At 38.8% G+C, this 25,500-nt stretch overlaps 1 protein-coding gene across 6 annotated transcripts in view; it reads right to left on the bottom strand.

Moving 5' to 3' along the window:
- Positions 1 to 25,500, bottom strand: part of LOC308347275 (ankyrin repeat domain-containing protein 26-like) — a 135,925-nt gene that overhangs the window by 97,595 nt on the left and 12,830 nt on the right. For all 6 annotated transcript variants that reach the window (XM_080810521.1, XM_080810520.1, XM_080810523.1 and 3 more), the window contains exon 2: positions 771 to 843. In XM_080810521.1, the coding sequence (XP_080666647.1) occupies positions 771 to 843 (73 nt within the window). The remainder of the gene's footprint in view (positions 1 to 770; positions 844 to 25,500) is intronic.

The raw sequence follows: 25,500 nt of genomic DNA on the forward strand, positions 1-25,500 counted from the left end.
AATAAAATCTTCAAAAATAATAAATCTTCAAAATAAATAAAATCTTCAAAAGTAATAATAATAGGGTGCCTGGGTGGCTCAGATGGTTGGCATTCGCCTTCAGCTCAGGTCATGGTCTCCAGGTCCTGGGATTGAGCCCCGCTTTTGGCTCCTGGCTCAGGGGGAGTCTATTTCTCCCTCTGCCTCTTCCCCTGCTTGTGTTCTTTCTGTCTCTCTCTCTCTCTCTCTCTCTCTCAAATTAATAAAATCTTTTTAAAATAATAATAATTTTTAATAAAAAAGGAATAAAGATTTAGTAGTCCCTCTGGTATACAGATTACTTATGAAATAATAAAAAGAAAAATATAAAATTGAATCCTCAATTGATACTAAATGGTATCATGGAGATTCTAAATTCTATATCACTTTAGAGAAAGAAAAGATAGTCTAGTAGTCAGAGTAAGGATGGAAAGTATGCTGTTCAAACTCAGAGCCAGTCACAAGAACACATATATCCTTATAAACTCTAGAACTTCCCAGATACTGAGCAGCCCCACACGACTCTTGGACATTAGAACAATGGTAAACAAGGGTTCAGGTCTAAGAGAATGATGACCCTGCAAGCAGTCAGATTCCTGAAGGTTACTGTTTACTCTCTGTACCAAGCTATTGTGTCCTTCAATCATGGCCATACTGAATATATACACTCCATACTGGCACAGTATGAAGCCCATACATCACAGACCACCTGGCATGATGATCTAAGTTTTAACTACAGTGTTTCTACTTGCCTGATTTTCTCTTGTATCTTCTGATGATGAAATAGGAAACAATGTAGAGAACGGCAAAAAGAAGGAAACATATCTGAAAAATAAAATGAACAATTCACTTACATTTGTTGCATATCTTTTTTAAAATTATAGAAGATACACCTTTGGTATTTATAGGCAAGAATGATTTGATCTATTAAAAAGTAAAAATTTTTAGATATTTTGGAAGTGTAAAGAGCCAGACCAACACCAACAATTCTGAAAACTAAAGTCAATGAGACGCTACTATCCCTTCCAAATATCGAACATACTATAAAACTTCAATAACAATTAAAGAGTGTGATGGCACCAAAACTTGACAGATAAATGAAACATTCTATCATACAAAAAATTATATAAGTTAGTTCTACATACAGGAGGCATCACAAATCAATGTAGGGGGGAATAATTATTCAATAAATACACCACATATCAAAAAAACAGCAGTTGAATGAGAAACTTAATTTTAATATTAAATTCAAATTAAATTCCATCTAATTTTATGGGGATGACAGGCAAAAGAGGATGGGTCAAGGATAGATCTCATTACAGTCCAAGACCAAGTGTGCTAGAAATAGTCTTACTAGGGCTATGGATCAAAGTAAAAATACCCTCAAATGAAAAAATTCCAAGTGATGGTAGTCTAGGGAGCACCCCTACGCATGGATTTCTGAAGGAGGACTGTTGTCCACATGACTGAAAATGACCTTGGATCTGGGTGTGAACCGGCACTATACAATGTCATCCACAAAATGACAAACGGACAATGAAGAGGAAGACCATGAGTCTCATGATATCACAATTCTTCCAATGCAAGTGGAGTGGGAAAGTGACAACTGACAATAAGGACAGTGACCAAAAAGGAGCCAAGAGGGCACCTGGGTGGCTTGGTCATTAAGTGTCTGCCTTCAGCTCAGGTCATGATCCCGGAGTTCTGGGATCTAGCCCGCATCAGGCTCCCCGCTCAGCAGAAGCCTGCTTCTCCCTCTCCCACTTCCCCTGGTTGTATTCACTCTCTCACTGTCTGTGTCAAATAAGTAAATAAAATCTTAAAAAACAAAAACAAAAAGGAGCCAAGAGTCAAAAGCATCAAATTGGCCTGCTGCTGGGAGCCCATTAAGAACTCCAGATGGATAAGAGAATATTAACACCATCCCTACTTTCTCCCAAAATCCTTTGGAGTAGGGAAAATGGATCAAAAAGGAAACCAATCACCGGTGAAGAAATGTGAACAGAGGGGGTCTTCTAGGAAGATGTTAAGGGTCAGGGGAGACTGTGTACAAGGGAATGGTGACGTCTGAGTAGGGCTGCAAGAACACTGGAAAGAGGGCAACTGGCCGGAACTCGGCGACTTACAGGGTTAAAGTCAGAGGGATCGAAGGACCAAAGGAATTAATATTTATGACAGAAGCTACCTGAAATTCGATTCATTCAACAATTACTTGTCATGAGCTTCCTGTACACCAGGCACTCTTTTCAGAACTGAGCACACAACAGTGAACAAAACAAAGCTCTTGTACTCACTGAGTTTACATTCCACTAAGAAAACCGTGGATCAATAAGCAGGCGACGACGAGGCAGGTGACGACCGGTGCACGACTAAGGGAACAGGAAGTACGAGCAGGGGAGGGGGCACACCTCACTACTACGGTGGTATCTGAAGAAGGACTTGTGGGAGAAGAAAGAGAAAGACATGCAGAAATCCGGAGGGAGGATACTCAGTGCACAGAGAACAGTCACACCAAGGGTCTGAGACAGGAAAAGCTCTGGTGTGTTCAAACAGCGAGAGGGGAGAAGAGACGAGGTCTCACAGGAGTTTGAACTATGTGTCAGTTCTCACAAACAGTGAAGAGTTCCTTTTTACGCTGAGTGAGGTAAGAATGCACGGTGGGACTCTGAGCAGACGGGTGACAGGATCTGACAGAGGGCAAAAGGCTCACTGTAGGTACAATGTGGAAAGTAACTTAGAAGGGACACAGACTGCAGCAGACAGACCAGCCAGGAGGGTACTGCAATCATCCAGAAGAGAGGTCACTTGGCCCTGTGTAGCAGAAATATCAAAAATTATCAAGTTCTGGGTATGAAAACAGACCTGACAGGGTTTGCAGGGATAAGGCTTGGCCTATAAAACTGGAAAGAGAAAGTGGCCATTTTCTCAGGCAGGAAAGATTATGAGTAGTTATTTTGCTTGGGAGATAAAAAGTACAGGGTACACCGCTGAACATGAAATACCTCTTATTCACTGAGGTAGAGAGGGCAGATAAACTGGTGGATATAAAAATCTGTACAATCCAAGGAAAAGAGCCTGGCTAGATCTTTTTTTCTAAGGTGAGGACCAGGGGGGACGTAATCAGATAGGTATTTAAGGCCCTAAGACCAGATAAGATTTCCATCCTAGGGAGTGATTACATCCAGAGAAGTCTGAGAACCAAGCCTCAAACCTCTCAAATATTTAGAAGTCAACTTAACAGAAGGAATCAGGAAGCGCTAACTGAGAAGCAGCAGTCAGCAGGTAGGAGGCAAGCAAGAGACTGTGATGTCCCGAAAGCCAAATGAAGAAAGTTCATGTAAGAAAAGGGAATTATCAGCCGTGTCAAATGCTGCTGACAGGCCAAGTAAGATGAGCGCTGAGAATTGACAACTGGATTTAGCAACATGGAGGTCATCAGTGACCTTGACAAGAGCTGTTTTTCTGAAGCAGTGAACATAAAACCCTGACTGAAGTAAATTAAGACAGAAGAAGAATTGAAAATAAAATGTACATCGACAGTTCTTTCCAGGAATTTTATAGGAAAGGAAAGCAAAAGAAATGTGAGGGGAACTACGAAGGGGATTTTTTTTTAAGATGAGAAAAGTCACACATAATTGCAATAATAATCAGGTAGAAAGAAAAATTACTAATGCAAGAAAGAAAAAGGAGAAGTGCTAAAGCAATGTATTCAAGGTAAGGAGCTAGAGATAAATGTATCCCTAGTCAGAAGGAGGAGGAGCCAAAGCAGAAGAGGACAGAACATTTGAGTTCCACTGCAGGTAGGTAAGCAGATGGGTGGTAAAAGCACAAAAATATTCCCTCCTGATGGAAGTTCCTCGAATAGAGTTACATGTGGAGAGTGGAGACAGAATTCACAGGAGGATGACACCATAAATGGAGTAGAGAATAAAAGGAAAATGAGAGCCACAGCAAGACGAAATGGAAGTCCCAGCTCCAGGCGTGCCCAAGCTGAGCCTCTGAGCCAGGCAAGAGGCCCCCTGCCGCTCTGCAACATGACATCCTGGCTCTTAGATGCCGGGGAAGCTGCAGATAAAACAAGCAGAGGTTTGAGGATTCCAACAACTACCCTCTTCTCTCCTCCCCTGGACAGCCTGTACTTGCAGACTTGCGCAGGGTACCACTCACTCACTCCTCCAATCACAGATCTGCCTTCAGGTCCGCTGCCCAACCCAAGTGCTCCCGCAGTGATCCGTCAAGACCTAGCAGCTGAATTCCACTCCCCCGGTTTCACCTGATCTCTGAGCAGTCCCCCCTATATCAGCAACCATCCTCCTCCTCTGATTATGCACCCAGTCTCGATCACTAGCTTCCCTCTTCCTGATACCCTTTAAACATTATTCTTCTAAAACAAACAAAAACAAAACAAAACACACCACACTATTATTCTTCCCTATGATTTCAGGGCTGAGCCAGAACTCTATCCTCAATCCACAAGCTCTTCACAGGTAACCTAATCTGCTCCCAGGGTTTTAACCATCAACCCCCAGAAATCCTTGGACCACAGTCTGAAAACCACTGGATTAGGGTATTAGCAGAAGTAAGTTAAGGGCACCTGGGTGGCTCAGTCAATTGGGCATTTCCCTTTGGCTCAGGATGTAATCCCCTGGGATCGAGCCTGGTGTCAGGCTCCCTGCTCAGAAAGGAGTCTGCTTCTCCCTCTCCCTCTGCCCTTGCTCCACCCCGCTTGTGCTTGTGCTCTCTCACTCTCTCTCTCTCTAAAACATAAATAAAATCTTAAAGAAAAAAAAGTGAGTGAAATGAATGGCCATAAATCCTAAGTAGAGTGAGGGGGGAAAAAAAGAAACTAAGTACAGAGTGATGGGTAAGTAGAGTTGTCTATCAACTGAGGCTCCCAATAAAACTGCAACAGAAGACCAAGGAATGTGGAAGAAGAAAAAGTTATGATTAAAGAATGTTTACAGATCTTTAAACTTAGTATTTAAGTTAGAGAACAAAAGTGTCAGAAATTCCAGAAAGTTCATGCAGAAGCAGAAGATGAGAAGACATGAGAGGTAATGAACAAAAGGCAATTAAGAAACCAAAATGCATGGTATAAAATGAAAAGACTAATGGAAAGTAATTCATTTAAGAATGGAAGTAAGGGGGCACCTGGGTGGCTCAGTGGGTTAAAGCCTCTGCCTTCGGCTCAGGTCGTGGTCCCAGGGTCCTGGGATTGAGCCCCGCATCGGGCTCTCTGCTCAGCGGGGAGCCCGCTTCCCCCTCTCTCTCTTTGCCTGCCTCTCTGCCTACTTGTGATCTCTGTCTGTCAAATAAGTAAATACAATCTTTAATTAAAAAAAAAAACAATGGAAGTAAGGCTAACAATTATAAAAACATAAATATTACTAATTTAAATATAAAAGCCACCCATTAGGAAAATAAAAATACAACTATAACAGATTGAAACAAAACTCACAGAATGGGTTAGACTATTTTTCTAGTTCCAAAGATGGGACTAGGAGCCAATGCTCCTCCCCTAAATGAGTGCACCTTCAACAGACAGCAACCCACAGGGATGAGGGAAATAAAAGCAAACTGCCATAATGCCTCTTATTGTCCCTATATCTGGTGGGAATAAAAGGACATTCCTAACCAAAAAGGAGAAAGTCGGGCACCTGGGTGGCTTAGTCGGTTAAGGGTCTGCCTTTGGCTCAGGTCATGATCCCAGGGTCCTGGCATCTAGCCCTGCACTGGGCTCCCTGCTCTGCAGGGAGTCTGCTTCTTCCTCTCTCTCTGCCGCTCCCCCTGCTTGTGCTCTCTCTCTCTCTATCTCTCTCACTATCTCTAATAAATGAATAAAATCTTAAAAAGAAAAAAAGGAGAAATTCATTACAACTCCTCACCACTAACGGTGAGTAAGATACAGCTGAGAAAAAGGGAGAGGAATAGGCTCTCATCTAAAAAGGATGAACTTTCTCCCCTGGTCAGGGAGGAAGAGCAAGGTTCCCAAACCTCACAAGGAGAAACAATACCAGTTGCACATCCTCTGTGCCAGCTAAACCAGAGAGCAGAAAATTCAGCCACATGAATTTCAGTCCTGAAAATTCAGGGGCCACATGGCTTTAGTCAGTATGCTAATCGAGAGTGGCTATCCTAGAAACACACACTCTTCCAAAACTGAAACAGGAAGAAACAGAAGATTTGAACAGACCAATTTCAAGTAATAAAATTGAACGGGTAATGAAAAACTAGCAACAAACAAAAGTCCAGTACCTAATGGCCTCACAGGTGAATTCTACCAAACGTTTAAAGAACAGTTAATACCTATTCTCCTCAAACTATTCCAAAAAGATAGAAGATGGAGAAAAGCTTCCAAACTCATTCTACAAGACCAGCATTACCCTGATATCAAAATCAGACAAAAACACCGCAGATATATCTGCTGAACACAGAGGCAAAGACTCCTCAACAAAATACTAGCAAACCCAACACAACAATACATTAAAAAAAATCAGTCACCACAATCAAGCAAGATTTATTCCAGGGATTCAAACATGGTTCAATATTCACAAACCAATCAATGTGATATACCATACTAACAAGGGGAAGAATAAAAACAATATGATCATTTCATATATGCAGAAAAAGCAACTGACAACATCCATCCATGAAAAAAACACTCAACAAAGTGAGTTTAGAGGGAATATACCTCAACACAATAAAGGTCATATATGAAAAATCTACAGTTAACATCATACTCAATGATGTAAAACTGAAAACTTCCTCTATGATCAGGAACAAAGGAAGGATGTTCACTCTCACCACTTTATGCAACAAAGTACTGGAAGTCCTAGCTGTAGCAATCAAGCAAGAAAAAAGAAATAAAAGGCATATATTGCTAAGGAAGTGGAGTGCCTGGGTGGCTCACTCGATTAAGTGTCCGACTCTTGATCTTAGATCAGGTCTTGATCTCGAGGTCATGAGTGCAAGCCCTGCACTGGATTCTACACTAGGCATGGAGCCTACATTTAAAAAACAAAACAAAACAACAACCACCACCAAAAAACCTGCTAATGAAGAAGTAAAATTGTTACTGTTTGCAGATGACATGATACAATATATAGAAAACCCTAAAGACTCCACCAAAAAACCATTAGAACTGATACTGAATTTGGTGAAGTTGCAGGATACAAAATTAATATGCAGAAAACTGTTGCATTTCTATACACTGATAACAAAGTAGCAGAAAGAGAAATGAAAGTAACAATCCTATTTACAATTGCACCAAAAATAATAAAATATCTAGGAACAAACTTATCAGGGAGGTGAAAGACCCATATTTTGAAAACTGTAAGACATTCATGAAATCAAGATGACACAAACAGATAGAAAGATAAAACATGCTCATGGACTGGAAGAATATTATTAAAATCTCCATACTAAAGCTATCTACAGATGCACTGCAATCCCTACCAAAATACCAATAGCATTTTCCCCAGAACTAGAACAAATAATCCTAAAATTTGCATGGAATCACAAAAGACCTTGAATAACCAGAGTAATCCTGAGAAAGAAGAACAAAACTGGAGGCATCACAATCCCAGACTTAAAAATACTACAAAGCTAAAGTAATCAAAATAGTATGGTACTGGTACAAAAACAAGACACACAGGTCAATGGAACAGGAGAGAAGGATCAGAAATAAACCCATATCTATGTGGTTAATTAATCTATAACAAAGGGGGTAAGAAGATACAATGGAGAAAGACAGTCTTTTAATAAATGGTGCTGGGAAAACTGGACAGCTACATGCAAGAGAATGAAACTGGACCCTTTTTGTACAACATACACAAAAATAAATTCAAAATAGATCAAAGACCTAAATATGAGACCTGAAATCCTAAAACTCCAGAAGAAAACAGAGCCAGTAACCATTTGGAAATCAACCTTAGCAACATACTTGCAGATATGCCTCCTGAGGCAACAGCAACAAAAGCAAACATAAACTATTGGGACTGCACCAAAACAAAAAGCTTTTGCACAGCAAGGAAAACAATCCACAAAACAGTCAACTTAATGACTGGAAGAAGATAGTTGCAGGTGAGATGGATATACATAAATGTGTGTGTATATATATATATATACACACACACATACATACACACACACACATATATATATATATATATATATATATATATATGTATCCAGATATATCTGAAAAGGGGTTAATATCCAAAATATATAAAGAACTTACACAACTCAACACCAAAAAAACAACAATCCAATTTAAAAATGGACAGAGGACCTGAATAGACATTTTTCCAAAAAAGACATATATGGAGCCTATGTGAAAAGATGCTCAACATCAGGGAAACGCAAATCAAAATCACCTCACACCAAAAACAAACAAACAAATAAATACCACCTCACACAAGTCAGATGGTTAGTATCAAAAACAAAAAATAACAGATGTTGGTAAGGATGTGGAGAAAGGGAAACGCTGTGCACTGTTAGTGGGAATATAAATTGGTGCAGTCACTTTGTGAAACAATATGGATGTTCCTCAAAAAATTAAAAATAGAAATACCATATGATCCAATATTTCCACTACTGGGTATTTACCCAAAGAAAACAAAAACATTAATTTGAAAAGATGTATGTACTATATGTGTATTGCAGCATTTTTTACATTAGCCAAGATATGGAGACAATCCAAGTGTCCACCAAAGGATGAATTGATAAAGAATATGTGACTTATTCATATATATATAAAATATATAATATAATAATATATATATAATATATAACACATATCCATATATATCTAATGCATATATATATTAGAATATTACTCAGCCATAAAAAAGAATGATATCTCGCCATTTGCAACAACATAGATGGACCTAAACGGTATGCTAAGTGAAGTTAAGTCAGACAAAGAAAGACAAAATACCATATGATTTCACTTACATGCGGAATCTAAAAAAAAAAAAAAAATGAAAAGCAAACAACCAAACAAAATGGACTCTTAAAGACAGAAAATAAACTGGTGGTTGCCAGAGGGAAAGTGGGTGGGAGGATGGGTAAATAGATAAAGGGGATTAAGAGGTACAAACTTCCAGTTATAAAATAAGTAAGTCACTGAGATGAAAAGTACAGCATGGGAAATACAGTCAATAATACTGTAATAATGTTGTATGGTGACAAATGGGGACTGCATTTATTGTGATGAGCACTGTGTAATGTATAGAATTGCTGAATCAATGCGTTGTATACTGAAAACTAAGATAACATTGCATGTTAACTATACTTCAATTAAAATTTTTTTAATTAAAAAAAAGGCTAGGCATTTGAGAGTTGAATTACCCAGTCACAAGTAATCTAATAATACTTTTAAAATACATTGTTAAAGGCTAAAATTCTTAAATTCCAGGTACAAGATATGAACGTAAATTCAAACTGGTGCATTATAATCAAATGGTACTACCTAGCTTTTCATTCAAGGCTGATGGGTTTCAACTATTTTAGGGTAACCAGAGGAAGGAGTTTCATAAAAGAGTCATGGGTGCAAACAGGCTCAAGGACTGCTACCATGAACACATTTCTGACAAAATCTTGGCAGAGAAATGAGGAAATTATATTTGAGCCAAAAATCTCATACCACAGCTGAAAGCCAACAGACACTGCTTTATTTTAAGGTCACTAAATCAAAAAATAGAGATGTTAAGTATCCTTCAACATTACAAGCTAACCATTAAAATAAAATTAAAATCCTTCAAGTTATCCTAAGAGCCAGGAAAACAACAATAAAACAAAGAAAAATCCAGACTATGTGGTAAAAGACAGGAAAAGACCAATACTGTGAAAATCATAACAGATTAAAGATGAAACATTAAAAGCAAAATTGTAAATAAGACAAATTATTAAAAGAAAACTCTCACAGATACAGACATATCTAAAATAAAGTAACTTGGGCACCTGGGCATCTGCCTTCAGCTCAGGTCATGATCCTAGACTCCCGGGATGGAGTCCAGCATTGGGCTGCCTGCCCAGCAGGAAGCCTGTTTCTCCCTTTCTTCTCCCCCTCCCTCTTATTTGTGCTCTCTCTCTTGCTCTCACTCTCCCTCTTTCTCTCAAATAAAATCTTTTAAAGAAAATGAAATGAGGGGTGCCTGGGTGGCTCAGTCCTTAAGCATCTGCCTTCAGCTCAGGGTCCTGGGATCGAGCCCCACATCTGGCTCTCTGCTCAGTGGGAAGCCTGCTTCTCCCTCTACCACTCCCTCGGCTTGTGTTCCCTCTCTCCCTGTCTCTCTCTCTCTCTCCCTGTCAAATAAATAGATAAATATCTTTTTTAAAAAATGAAATTTTTAAAAAGTGACTCAAAAAGATTGAAAACAAAAGGATAAACAGACAAACCAGGCAGATGCTAACAAAGAACCCATCATTTTTTTTTAAAGGTGTGAAGACAAAATAGGACACTTTATGAACAACAGTATAATCCACAGTGAAGAAAGAATCCTCATGTACCAAAACCACAATACCAAAATAATTTTTTAAAACTGAATATGTGGGGCGCCTGGGTGGCTCCGTTGGTTAAGTGACTGCCTTCAGCTCAGGTCTTGATCCTAGGGTCCTGGGATTGAGCCCCACATCGGGCTCCCTGCTCAGTGGGGAGCCTGCTTCTCCCTCTACCTCTGCTGCTCTGCCTGCTTGTGCTTTCTTGCTCTCTCTGTCAAATAAATAAATAAAACTCTAAAACAAAAAAAAGAAAAAACCCTGAATATGCAAGGGAAAATGTCAACCACTACTTTGGTTGGGAGTCTTCACTCACCATGAAAGAAAAAGTAATAACCAAATACATAATACATATGTACATATTATGTACATATATTATGTACATAATACATAATAAATGTGAATTTTTTAGAAGTAATAAGATTGCTCTAGTAAATAAATGGGTTTCTCATACTCAATGCTACGTACCCCTACAAATCCACATCCTGCCACCCCAGCCCCTCACAGCTACTAATCTGCTTTCTGCCATTTGCCTATTCCAGGTATTTCATATAAAATGAAGACACAGCATGTGCCTTTTTGTGTCTGGCTTTTTTCTCTTAGCATGTTTTCAAGGTTCACACATGCTATAGCATCATTCTTCTAGACTTTCTACAAGAAAAATAAAACCTTATTTGATTAGAAACACATTGAGTATTTTGTTGCTAGCAGCTGAAAACCTACCTTCCAGATACATTTGCTTATGTTCACTGTTTGTTTATAACTGCAACAAACCACCTTTCAAAGAGATAAGAAAACAAAATCAGCAACACTACCTCCAGAACCATTAACGTGATTTTGAAACACAAGCTGATATCTACCTCTCTGTTATTAGCACCATCATCATATATTGCCCTGTGTCCATCAGTTTGTGCTTCAATAAAGGTAAAACAGTATTTCCCGGCAAACAACTCACAGAGAACTTTAACAAGGAGTAAATAGTCTATTTTTCAAGATCATCAAAGTAAGTGTCAAATTCTGTAATGTCATCTACGTTACACTTTATTAGTGAGATTTTTGAGATTCTGTATATTCTTACATTGTACGTCACCAGCCAAAAGTTCTCTAAATCCCTTCTGAGACCCAGACTCCGGCAGAACGTAAAGAAAAGACAGCTTTATTTGAGAGAAGCTGGCATCAGAGCCACCTGCCACTCATTCTTTGTCCTTTATGTTCTACATCCCAAGCACAACTATTCTACCCACAAAGCCCCCCTTTATGAACCCCCACAATACTCCTAGTTCACAATATTTCAGCACAACCGCTGACTGCCATTAAATGTTTCATGTAAATAAAATTTGTCTCCTAAACTTTTTATTCTATATAGTTTAGGCACATTAAAGGTACTACTACAAACAGGAAATATCTTATACATCTCTTGAATCTGCCTGAGTGCCTAGATAAATAATTTTAAAATAAACTGAGTAAATTACACTCCTTCCCACTGCTGGTTCCTTAACCTCCATCAGGCCCAATCAGGGCAAGGGGAAGATACTTTGAATAGGATGAAAGACAGAAGTTTAAATTAGACTGGACTTGATTTTTCAGTATGTGAGAGTGACCATAAAGCTGTGAGATGAACCAAGGGAAAGGAACAGAGATCCAGCAAAGGATCCTTGCAAGCAGCAGTGGGAGAAAATGAAACTGCTTTACAACTGTTTCCTACCAAGTTTATCCACACAATAACCAGTTAAGTACTGACATCTGAACGATATTAAGTCTTCCTTCCAGGAGAGGAACAGCTCTCCACTAATTCAGATCTTCTTTGATTTTTTTAAATCAGAGTACAGTTTTCCTCATATAGGTCATGTACATGTTTTGTTAGCTCTATATACAAGAATTTTTTTTTGTGCTAATGTTAATGGTATATTTTTAATTTCAAATTCCAATTTTTTATCTTGGTATACAGGACAGCAACAGACTTTTGTATATTAACGCTATATCTTAATGTCTTATTAGTCCCAGGAGTTTTATTATTATTGACTTTCTGGGATTTTCTACCTAGACTATCATGTCATCTAAGAATGAACACAGTTTGCTTTTTCTCTTCCCAATTTGTACACCTATCAGTTCCTTTTTTTCTCACTGCATCAGCTAGGATTTCCACTGCATTGTTAAAAAGCAATGGTAAGAGAGGACATCCTTCCCTTCTTTCTGATCTTAGTCGGAGAGCTTTTGGTTTCTTCATTATTATGATGTTAACTGTAGATATTGTGTGGATGTTCTTTATCAAGCTGAGGAAGTTCCCCTCTATTCTTGGTTTATTGAGAACTTTTATCATAAATGGGTGTTGGATTTTGTCAAATGCTCTCTCTGGATAGGATATTAATAGGACCATAATATGCTATTTCTTCTTGAGTCTCCTGATGTGATGGTTTACACTAAGTGATTTTTGAATGTAGAACCAGCCTTGCATACTTGGAATAAATCCCACTTGGTCATGGTGTATAATAATTCTTTTGATATGCTGTTGGATTTAGTTTGCTAATATTTTCTTGCAGAACTGTGCATTTATGCTCCCAAGAGATACTGGTCTGTAGTTTTCCTTTATTGCAATGCTTTTGTCCAATTTTAGTATTAAGGTAATGCTAGCCTCCTAGAATAAGCTAGAAGTATTCCCTCTGCTTCTATTTTCTGTTAGAGATTACAGAGAACTGGTATCGCGTCTTCCTTAAACATTTGGTAGAATTCACCAGTGAAACCATCTAGGACTGTTTGGAGGGTCAATTGCTGATTCAATTTCTTTAAAAGATACAGACCTACTCAGATTATGTTTCTATTACACTTTATTTGATTTCTACCATTCCTTGGTTCTTTCTTAAAGTTTCCATCTCTTTGCTTACATAATCCATCCATTTTTGCATGTTGTGCACTATTTCCATTACTGCCCTGGGCATATTAATTAGCTATTTCAAATCTGGCCTTTATAATCCTCAAGTCTCTCTCATACCTAAATTTGCTTCTGATGTTTGCTTTGTCTCTTCCAAGTGTATTTTTTGCCTATTAGTTTGTTTTTAAATTTTTTTGCTAAAAGTCAGACATTATAGGGGCACCTGGGTGGCACAGTCACTTAAGCATTTGCCTTCAGCTCAGGTCATGATCCCAGGGTCCTGGGATCGAGCCCCACGTCGGGCTCCTGGCTCTGCAGGGAGCCTGCTTCTCCCTCTCCCTCTGCCGCTCCCTATGCTTGTACTTTCTCTCTCTGTCAAATAAATAAATAATATCTTTAAAAAAAAAGTCAGACATTATAGATAGGGTAAAAGAACTGGGGTAAACAGGACTTGAGTGAGGTTTGTGTTTAACCTGGCTGTGAGCTAGGCTGTTTACTGTTTGATGGAGCTGTATGAGTCAGAGGCTAGAATGTCCTCCAGTGTGCTTGGTTTTATCTCCCCTGCTGTCTGGTTTTCTGTAGAGATTTCCCCCTTAAAGACAGTCTGAAGAGACTGTCTTTTTTCCATTGGATATCTTTCCTGCTTTGTCAAAGATTATTTGACCGAAGAGTTGAGGGTCCGTATCTGGGCTCTCTACTCTGTTCCATTGGTTTGTGTGTCTGCCAGTAAAGACAGTCTCTTCAATAAATGGTGCTGGGAAAATTGGACAACTATATACAGAAGAATGAAATTTGACCATTCTCTTACACCATACACCAAGATAAACTCAAAATGAATGAAAGACCTCAATGTGAGACAGGAATCCATCAAAATCCTAGAGGAGGACAGAGGCAGTACCCCTTCGACATCGGCCACAGCAACACCTTTCAAGACACGTCTCCAAAGGCAAAGGAAACAAAAGCGAAAATGAACTTTGGGGACTTCATCAAGATGAAAAGCTTCTGCACAGCAAAGAAAACAGTCAACAAAACAAACTGGCAACCCACAGAATGTCATTTGCAAATGACATTATAGGGGTGCCTGGGTGGCTCATCGGGTTAAGCCTCTGCCTTCGGCTCAGCTCATGATCTCAGGGTCCTGAGATCAAGCCCCACATCGGGCTCTCTGCTCAGCGGGGAGTCTGCTTCCCCCTCTCTCTCTGCCTGTCTCTCTGCCTACTTACGATCTCTGTCTGTCAAATAAATAAATAAGATCTTTTTTAAAAAATGACACTACAAAGGGCTGATATTCAAGATCTATAAGGAACTTCTCAAACTCAACACCCAAAAAACAGAAATAATCAAGTCAAAAAAATGGGCAGAAGACATGAGCAGACACTTCTCCAAAGAAGACATGCAAATGGCTAACAGACACATGAAAAAGTGTTCATCATCATTAGACATCAGCGAAATTCAAATCAAAACCACACTGAGATACTACTTTACACCAGTTAGAATGGCCAAAATTAACAGGCCAGGAAACAACAAGTGTTGGAGAGGATGTGGAGAAAGGGGAACCCTCTTACACTGTTGGTGGGAATACAGGTTGGTACAGCCACTTTGGAAAACAGTGTGGAGATTCCTCACAAAATTAAAAATAGAGCTACCCTATGACCTAGCAATTGCACTACAGGATATTTACCCCAAAGATACAGATGTAGTGAAGAGTAGGGCCATATGCACCCCAATGTTCATAGCAGCACAACAGCCAAACTGTGGAAAGAGCCAAGATGCCCTTCAACAGATGAATGGATAAAGATGGTGTCCATATATACAATGGAGTATTACTCAGCCATCAGAAAGGATGAATACCCAACTTTTGCATCAACATGGATGGGACTAGAAGAGATTATGCTGAATGCAGTAAGTCAAGCAGATAAAGTCCATTATCATATGGTTTCACTTATTTGTGGAACATAAGGAATAGCATAGGGGAGGAGAAGGAAGGGAAAAATGAAGGGGGGATTGAGAGGGGCAGACGAACCATGAGAGACTGTGGACTCAGAGAAACAAACTGCAGATTTTAGAGGGGAGGTGGGTGGGGATTGGCCCAGTGATGGGTATTAAGGAGGGCACATACTCCATGGAGCTCTGGGTGGGATATGTAAACAATGAATCGTGGAACACTACATCAAAATTAATGACCTACTGTATGGTGACTAACATAATAAAAGATAATAATAATAAAAAAAGAGAATCTGAGCTTTGCAGTTTTAGCTGTAATCCCCTGTTATTATACAGAAGCCTGACTGATGTGGTAGAAAGGGGTGGTTCTGGTAAAAACAATTTCCCTTGAGAGAAGGCCTTTTGTCAAGGTGAACAAAATGCTCTGGTTATTTTTCAGAATGGTTACTTCCCCTCTCCCCTGCCAGAAGCACTAGGGGATATTTTTCTTTTTTAACCAGAGAACCTAATAGAACTCCTAGAAGTAAAACTCATCAAAAAGTGTGGGAGCACCCCATAAGAAGCCTGGACCTCTGGAGGGTCAAACTCTCTGGCTAGTCTACACTACGCCTCCACCCATTAATGAATTACAGATGAAGTGTTCCTACCAGTACTAGCTACTCAGCAGGCCCCTGCTCTATAGGCTTCTGTTCTGGGCAAGCTGATTCCAGGTATCCACCTCTCTTTCCAGTTTTCAAGGCAACAATGTGCCTTATGATCTCAATTCTCTGACGAATCTGAGAAGAGCTGCTGATTTTCCAATTCCTCAGCTTTTCTCACTACTGGACATTGGGAATGACGACTTCCAAGCTCTTTTCAAGTTGGACTGGAAACCAGAAGTCACCTGTATGTTTTATGATTTTATCTCTTACCTTTAGGTCTTTGATTTACTTGGAAATCATTTTTTGTGTACGGTGTATATGATGTAAAATACTATTTTAAAAATACTTTATTCCCTGTGGGAAACGCTCTTGGATTCATCATTTGACACCTCCTTGGGATCTTCCTGAGATACGCATTTAATCCAAATGAGTTATGGCAGGGCTTCTCTCTAACTTACTCTGTTTTACTTTTATTTTAAATAACTTTTTACTTTTATTTCAATAAGTTTTTGGTTGACAGAGTAAAAAATTATTTCAATCCTTAAAAAAAAAACACACACAAGGTGTGAGATCATAATAGAAAGTACTTTCTTTCCCATTTTAATACTAAGTAGTTTGGAATGATCTATCCTTTAATCTCTTAAGGTGCCTCCTAATTTTTTTTGAAGAGAAAGGAATTTAGTTATTACAATGTACCAATTAAATTAATATAAGCATTTCCTACTATGGCAACTTACAATAGAAAATAAGCATTACTAGGGCACTTGGGTGGTTCAGTCCATTAAGCACTCTGCCTTCAGCTCAGGTCATGATCTCAGGGTCCTGGGATCAAGCCCCACATCAGTCTCCTTGATCAGCAGGGAGCCTAGTACTCCCTCTCCACCACACTTGTGCCCTCTCTTGCTATGCCTGTCACCAACTCTCTTTCACTCAGATAAATAAATAAAATCTTTTAAAAAAGAAAGAAAGAAAATAAGCATTACTTATAAGAGGCTATTCAAATTGTGTCATATATGTAATTATTTCTGTGCTTATCTTATGTATTTCATGGCAGTTAGTCTAAGAGAGAGTTCTTCCACCCTGGCACTTTGAACATTCTAGGCCATATAATTCCTTACTGCTGTGGGGCTCTCGCATTGTAGGAGTTTAGTATTATCTTGGTCTTCTACCCACTAGATGCCAACACATAATCCAAACCCCCAAGTTGTTATATTGCTACATGTTTTCTGGAGGAACCCAGTTGAGAACCACTGGTCAAAGAAAATGTATACTAAATGTGGAAAAACGAAATAATGTAAAAATTGTATTATTTGGTGTTAATTTTTTCAAATAATGTAAATTTTCAAGTGAAAGAATGGTAGCTAAATCTCTAAGGAATGACTTAAACATCATTGTGTCAGAGATACACATGCATGTGATACTCGGACCTCAAGGAAAGACTCCCAGGGGTGCCTGGGTGTCTCAGTCGCTTAAGTGGCTAACTCTTCAGTTTTGGCTCAGGTCATGATCTTGGGGTTGTGAGATCGAGCCCCACGTCAGGCTCTACCTTCAGCAGGGAGTCTGCTTGACATTCTCTCTCCCTCTCCCTCCGCCCCTCCCCCTGCTCACACAAACTCTATCAAAAATAAATAATTTTTTAAAAGACTCCCATTCAACCTTCCTCCATAAGCAATGTTGTTTTTCTAAGTCATTTCCACAGTACTAGGAAATGTTTCAGTTTACCAACAATATATACTGACTACCCAGTACAAAAGTTCAGAATTTACCTACTAGCTTTCTGATACTGAGGATTTATGCCAATACAATGACTATTACCACTACTACCTGTCTTCCACTTCCTCCTCTGGCATTTATTATAGTATTACTCTTTGCTATACTCTTGGGTAACCCTCTAAGGATTTAAATCTTTACTTCTTGTTTTACCAGTTTATTCACAAAGGTGTAGGCCAACAGATGTTTCCTGTTCTTAAATTCTCTAGTGGCTGTTATTACATTATTGATATTATTAACATCATCATTAGTAAAAAAAAAAAAAAAAAACAAAACCTAATTCTCTAACAATAGATGAATGGTTCTCTTTAGTTTTTCATGGTTTAAGATAATGAGACAACGAAAATTTTAATGCTACAAGCCACCGTTTTGAAATAACTGCAATATAAATTGCCAGGAACAAGATTATTAAATCATAGTGTATAAATACTCCATCATATTGCTTTCCAGCATGGTTATTAGAATCCATTTTATTTTGTTCATATTGAAAATAGTATTATTTTTTCCCAATTATATAAATAAAAATCCTTATGAAAATTTCAATGTATTCAGGGGCACTTGGCTGGCTCAGTGGGTAGACCATGCAACTCTTGATCTCAGGGTTGTAAGTTCAGGCCCCACATTGGGTACAGAGATTACCTAAAAATAAAATCTTTAAAAAACTTGAATGTATTCAAAGGAGTATAAGGAAGAAGGTAAAAATATAAAACTCCACTACTCTGAAACAAGTACCTCTTTCTTTGTATATCTACATAGCTTAAATAATTTTAGTCAGATTATATATGTATTGGTTTTATATAGCAATTTCTTTTAATTTTTCTCTATTATTTCTGGCTTATAATCATACTTTTATTACACACTCTCCCTCTCTGACAACTTTATCATCTCCTCAGGTAGCCAGCAGGAAGAACAGTCTGGTGTGTAGCTTTCCATTCTTACTGGCTCCAAAATATTCCACAACATGTGTAATCGGAAGTATAGGCTAGTTCTCCTAAAAAATTATTTTTACATGTAAGTCTCTAATCCACCTGGAACTTCTTTCTTTTTTTTTTTTTAAGATTTTATTTATTTATTTGACAGAGAGAGATCACAAGTAGGCAGAGAGGCAGGCAGAGAGTGGGGGGGGGGGGGAAGCAGGCTTGCTGCCGAGCAGAGAGCCCGATGCTGGCTCGATCCTGCTCAATCCCGGGACCCTGGGGTCATGACCTGAGCTGAAGGCAGAGGCTTTAACCCACTGAGCCACCCAGGCACCCCTGGAACTTATACTTATTTCTTATGTATGACATGGGAGCTCAAGTTCACATTTTGTTCCTAAATGGTGAGTGATTAGGCCAAAACAATTTATTAAATCAACCATCTTTTCCCACTGTCAATAACTGCTGTTGCTGTAGACTGAATTCCCGAGTACGCTAGGACATGGTTCTTACTCTCCGTTATGTTTCTTTGTTCTCTTTGACAACTCCTATAACAACAACATGAATTTTTAATAATAATGATTAGATAGCTTAATTGCTCTCTGGGCAAACCTCTCTCTAGGAGTTTCATTTTTCATAATTTCCTAGGCTGGTCTCAGATTTGGGGTTTTTTTTTGGGGGGGGAGGCAAAATTTTAAACAATCTTCCATATAAATTTTAAGATCATTTTTATTCAATTCCAAATAAAACTCTGACTCTAAATGCAACTGCATTAAATAGATAATTTTGGAAGAGTTAACATTTGCATGATATTTGCTTGTCTTTCCCTCCAGAAATGTGGACTATCCTTTCATTTGTCAGATCATGTTGCATACCCTTCATAAGATTTTTATGGTTTTCTGCATATAGTCTTTATTCCTTTCATGTTTAGTTCTGTTTCACAGTTTTTGTTGCTAATGTGAATAAAGTATTTTTACTATTCTGACTTGTGGCTGGTGATTGCTAGTATAGAGAAAAGCTCTTCACTTAGATATAGTTAAATTGTTTCTAGTCAGTTTACCAAACACACTCATAATTTCAGAATCTCGTGGTTTTTCTAGTTATGCAATCATATCACTATTTAAAAGAGATCACCTTCTTTTCTAATAATTATAATCAATATTAATTTTCTTAGCCTTCTGAATTCCCCAGAATCCTGAAAATAATGTCCAATGCTAATAGGAGCAAACATATCTTTTTTCTCTTGATAATGGAAAAGGCTTTTCAGTTTCCACATTTAGTATAATGCTTCCTCTTGGTTTTTTAACAAATATTTAAGTAATTGTCATTAATTTCCATCTTATTTAGCATAAGCCAGCTACAGGAAAGTGATATAGCTATGGAGCACAAAATCTGAACTTTTAGAAGTCTTCTCCAGTGAGAGATGCCCCTGCCTGAAAAGTGCTCAGGTGGCAAAGTGGGGGAGAATCCTAGGTGGGACAGGGTGGTCTCAGGTCACAGGTCACAGAAAGAACAGGGTGCCTGAGCCGGCAGAGTTCCCAAGCATTGGAGCAGGGAAATCAGCTACAGCCAGTGAGCCCAGGAATGGGTTCTCAGCTTGGTTTGTCATGAACCCTGGTATAATCAGGAGACCACTCTCTGTATAGACGCCCTGCAAAGGGCAGAAACACAGTGACCTTCTGCCTTCCCCTTCCCCTGGGGAGCAGCGGTGTGGGTGGGCACTGCGGGAGTCTGCAGAGTTTGGCACACACAAAAGTGAAGATCGCTTCTCCCTGAGGGTTTACTGAAGAGAGGGGCCACAGTCTTTCAGTTCCAGGGCTGGAGATCAGGGTAGGGCCATTTTTATCTTCATCCTCTGAAGTAGCGCACAAAGCCTTCAGGGAACTGAAGTCACATAGAACAACCCCAAGCAGCTTACACTGAGCTCAAGTCCCCTGGCAAGGGGTAGTGCGAAACAAACTTCGCCCAAGCAAAGACACTTGAGAGTCAGTGCAGCAGGCCCCTCCCCCAGAAGACCAGCAGGAACAGCAGGCGAATACCAAGTTTACTGAACACACAGAACTGCAAAACTCTCAATTCGTGGGGTTTTTCATGATTCTTTTCTTTCCATTTAAAATTTCCTTTTCTTTTTTCTTTTTTCCTTTTCAACTAGCTTCTGATTTTTATCAACTCTGTTTTTAAGTCTTTTTTAAACTTTCACTTTTACATTAGCATTTTATAGATATAGTCTTCATTTTTGGCTTCCCTTCACTGTATTCAATTTTATTTTTGTACAGATATAAGCTATGCTTTCTTTACAACTTTGGGAGTTAGTGCTTTCTAACAGACCAAATACCCCCAGGACCAAGAAGATCACCCTGTTTTGTCCACCTGGGAGATTATATTCTTTTCCCCCACTTTTTCTTTTTCTTTTCTTTTTTGGTTTCCGACCTCCTCAGATTTCTCTAATGTGTATTTCACTTGGGTTGTGGTTGATATGTTTTTTTAAGATTTTATTTAGGGATGCCTGGGTGGCTCAGTCATTAAGCGTCTGCCTTTGGCTCAGGTCATGATCCCAGGGTCCTGGGATTGAGCCCCACATCAGGCTCCCTTCTTGGTGGGAAGCCTGCTCTTCCCTCTCCCACTCCCCATGCTTGTGTTCCCTCTCTCACTGTGTCTCTCTCTCTGTCAAATAAATAAATAAAATCTTAAAATAAAAAAAGATTTTATTTATTTGAGAGTGAGAGAGCAAGTATCAGTGGGGGGGAAGGCCAGCAATACCATAAAGTGAAACAATATTAGAATTATTGGTGTCCCTGAAGAAGAAAAAAGAGAGAAAGGGACAGAAGGTATATTTGAGCAAATCATAGCTGAGAAATTCTCTAATCTGGGGAAGGAAACAGGCATTCAAGTCCACGAGGTAGACTGGACCACTCTCAAAAATCAATAAAAAAAAAAAACATCCCAACATAATAGTGAAGCTTGCAAATTTCAGAGATAAAAAGAAAAATCCTGAAAGCAGCTCAAGTCAAGGGGATCTTAACCTACAGGGGTAGAAACATTAGGCTGGCAGCAGACCTACCCACAGAGATCTGGCAAGCCAGAAAGGGCTGACATGATATATTCAGGGTACTAAATGAGAAAACTATGCAGCCAAGAATACTTTATTCAGCAAGGCTGTCATTCAGAATGGAAGGAGAGATAAAGAGTTTCCAGTACAAACAGAAATTAAAAGTATTTGGGACCACTAAACCAGCCCTGCAAGAAATATTAAAGGGGATCCTGTACGCAAAGAGAGAGCCCACACGTAACACAGATCAGAAAGAAACAGAAACAATCTACAGAAACAGAAACTTTACAGGTAATACAGTGGCACTAAATTCATCTTTCTATACTGACTCTGAATGTAAATGGGCTAAATGCTCCAATCAAAAGACACAGGGCATCAGAATGGATTTAAAAAAAAAAAAAAAAGGGCAAGACCCATCCATATGCTGTCTACAAGAGACTCATTGTAGACCTAAAGACACCTCCACATTGAAAGTAAGGAGGTGGAGAACCATTCATCATGCCAATGGACCTCAAAAGAAAGCTGGGGTAGCAATCCTCACATTAGACAAATTACATTTTAAACCAAAACTGTAGTAAGGAATGAAGAGGGACATTATTATCATAATAAAGGGTCTATCCAACAAGAAGATCTAATGATTATAAATATTTTCATGTGCCTAATTTGGGAGCAGCCAATGATATAAACCAATTCATAACCAAATTAAAGAAACACACTGATAATAATACAGTAATAGTAGGGGACACTTCAACAGCCCACTCACAGCAATGCACAGATCATCTGAGCAGAAGACCAACGTGGAAACAAGGGCTTTGAATGACACCCTAGACCAAATGGACTTCACAGATATATACAGAGCATTCCATCATAAAGCAACAGAATACACATTCTTTTCAAGTGCACATGGAACCTTCTCCAGAATAGATCACGTACTGGGATACAAATCAGGTCTCAACCAGTACAAAAAGACTGGGATTATCCCCTGCATATTTTCAGATCACAATGTTATGAAACTTGAACTCATTCACAAGAGGAAATTTGGAAAGAACTGAAATACATGGAGGTTAAAGAGCATCCTACCAATGAATGGGGCAACCAGGAAATTAAAGAATTTTAAAAATTTATGGAAACAAATGAAAATGAAAACACAACTGTTCAAAAACTTTGGGATTCAGCCAAGGCAGTCCTAAGAGGGAAGTACATAACAATACAAGCCTTTCTCAAAAAATTAGAAAAGTCTCAAACACACAAGTGACTCTTACACCTAAAGGAGCTGGAGAAAGAACAGCAAATAAAGCCTAAACCAAGCAGGAGGCGAGAAATAATAAAGATTCGAGTAGAAATCAATGAACTAGAAACCAAAAGAACAATAGAACAGATCAATGAAACTAGAGCTAGTTCTTTTAAAGAATGAATAAGATTGATAAACCCCTGGCCAGACTTATCAGAAAGAAAAGAGAAAGGACACAAATACATAAAATCATGAATGAAAGACGAGAAATCACAACCAACACCGAAGAAATATAAACAATTATAAGAACATATTATGAGCAACTATATGCCAACAAAATAGGCGATCTGGAGGAAATGGATGCATTCCTAGATACATGTAAACTACCAAAACTGAACCAGGAAGAAATAGAAAACCTGAACAGATCCATAACCAGCAAGGAAATTGAAGCAGTGATCAAAAATCTCCCAACAAACAAAAGGCCAGGGCCAGATGGCTTCCCAGGGGAATTCTACCAAACAATTTACAGAAGAATTAATACCTATTCTTCTGAAGCTATTTCAAAAATAGAAATGGAATGAAAACTTTCAAACTCTTTCTATGAGGCCACAATTACCTTGATCCAAAAACCAGACAAAGACCCCACCAAAAAGGAGAATTACAGACCAATATCCCTGATGAACATGGATGCAAATATTTTCACCAAAATACTAGCCAATAGGATCCAATAGTACATTAAAAGGATTATTCACCATGACCAAGTGGGATTTATTCCTGGGCTGCAAGGGTGGTTCAACATCCACAAATCAATCAATGTGATAGACTACATAAATAAAAAGGACAAGAACCATATGATACTCTCAAGAGAGTATGCAAAATGCAAAAAAAGCATTTGACAAAGTACAGCATCCTTTCTTGATTAAAACTCTTCAGTGTAGGGATAGAGGGAACATACATCAACATCATAAAAACCCACAGCGAATATCATTCTCAGTGGGGAAAAACTGAGAGCTTTTCCTCTAAGTCAGTAACACGGTAGGAATGTCCACTCTCACCACTGCTGTTCAACATAGTACTGGAAGTCCTACCCTCAGCAACCAGACAACAAAAGAAATCAAAGGCATCCAAATAGGCAAAGAAGAAATCAAACTCCCACTCTTTGCAGATGATATTCTACATGGAAAATCCAAAAGACTCCACTCCAACTTGCTAGAACTCATATAAGAATTAAGCAGAGTTGGCAGGATATAAAATCAAGGCACAGAAATTAGTTCCATTTGTATACACTAACAATGAGACAGAAGAAAGAGAAATTAAGAAGTCTATCCCATTTACAATTGCACCAAAAACCATAAGATACCTAGGAAAAAAACCTAACTGAAGAGGCAAAGGATCTGTATTCAGAAAACTATAGAACACTCATGAAAGAAGTTGAGGAAGACACAAAGAAATGAAAAAACATTCCATGCTCATGGATTGGAAAAACAAATATCGTCAAAATGTTTACACTACCCAGAGCAATGCAATCCCTATCAAGATACCATCAACCTTTTTCACAGAACCGGAACAAATATTCCTAAGATTTGTATGGAAACCGAAAAGACCTGAAAAGCTAAAGGAATGTTGAAAAAGAAACAAAACCTGGTGGCTTCACAATTCCAGACTTCAAGCTCTATTACAAAGCTGTCATCATCAAGACAGTATGGTACTGGCACAAAAACAGACACACAGATCAATGGAACAGAATAAAGAACCCAGAAAAGAACCTTCAACTCTATGGTCAACTAATCTTTGACAAAGTAGGAAAGAATATCCAAAGACTCTTCAATAAATGGTGTTGAGGAAATTTCACAGCCACTGCAGAAGAATGAAACTGTACCATTTCTTTAAACCATACACAAAAATAGACTCAAATGGATAAAAGACCTAACTGTGAGACAGGGATCCATCAAAATCCTGGAGGAGAACACAGGCAGCAACCTCTTCAACCTCGGCTGCAGCAAATTCTTGCTGGACATGTCTTCAAAGGCAAGGGAAACAAAGGCAAAAATGAACTATTGGGACTTCATCAAGATAAAAGGCTTCTGCACAGCAAAGGAAAGAGTCGACAAAACCAAAAAACCAACAGAATGGGAGAAGATATTTGCAAACGACATATCAGATAAAAGACTAGTATCCAAAATCTATAAAGAACTTATCAAACTCAACAGCCAAAAGACAAATAATCCAATCAAGAAATGGGCAGAAGACATGAACAGACATTTCTGCAAAGAAGACATCCAAATGGCCAACAGACACATGAAAAAATGCTCCAAATCACTCGGCATATACACTCAGGAAATACATACCAAAACCACAATGAGATACCACCTCACACCAGCAGAATCGCTAAAATTAACAAGTCAGGAAACAACAAATGTTGGTAAGGATGCAGAGAAAGGGAAACGCTCCTACTCTGTTGGTGGAAATGCCAGCTGGTACAGCCACTTTGGAAAACAGTGTAGAGACTCTTCAAAAAGCTGCAAATAGAGCTATCCTACGACCCAGCAATTGCACTACTGGGC

Source organism: Martes martes, assembly GCF_963455335.1.
Source record: "Martes martes genome assembly, chromosome: 8".
NCBI lineage: Eukaryota > Metazoa > Chordata > Mammalia > Carnivora > Mustelidae > Martes > Martes martes.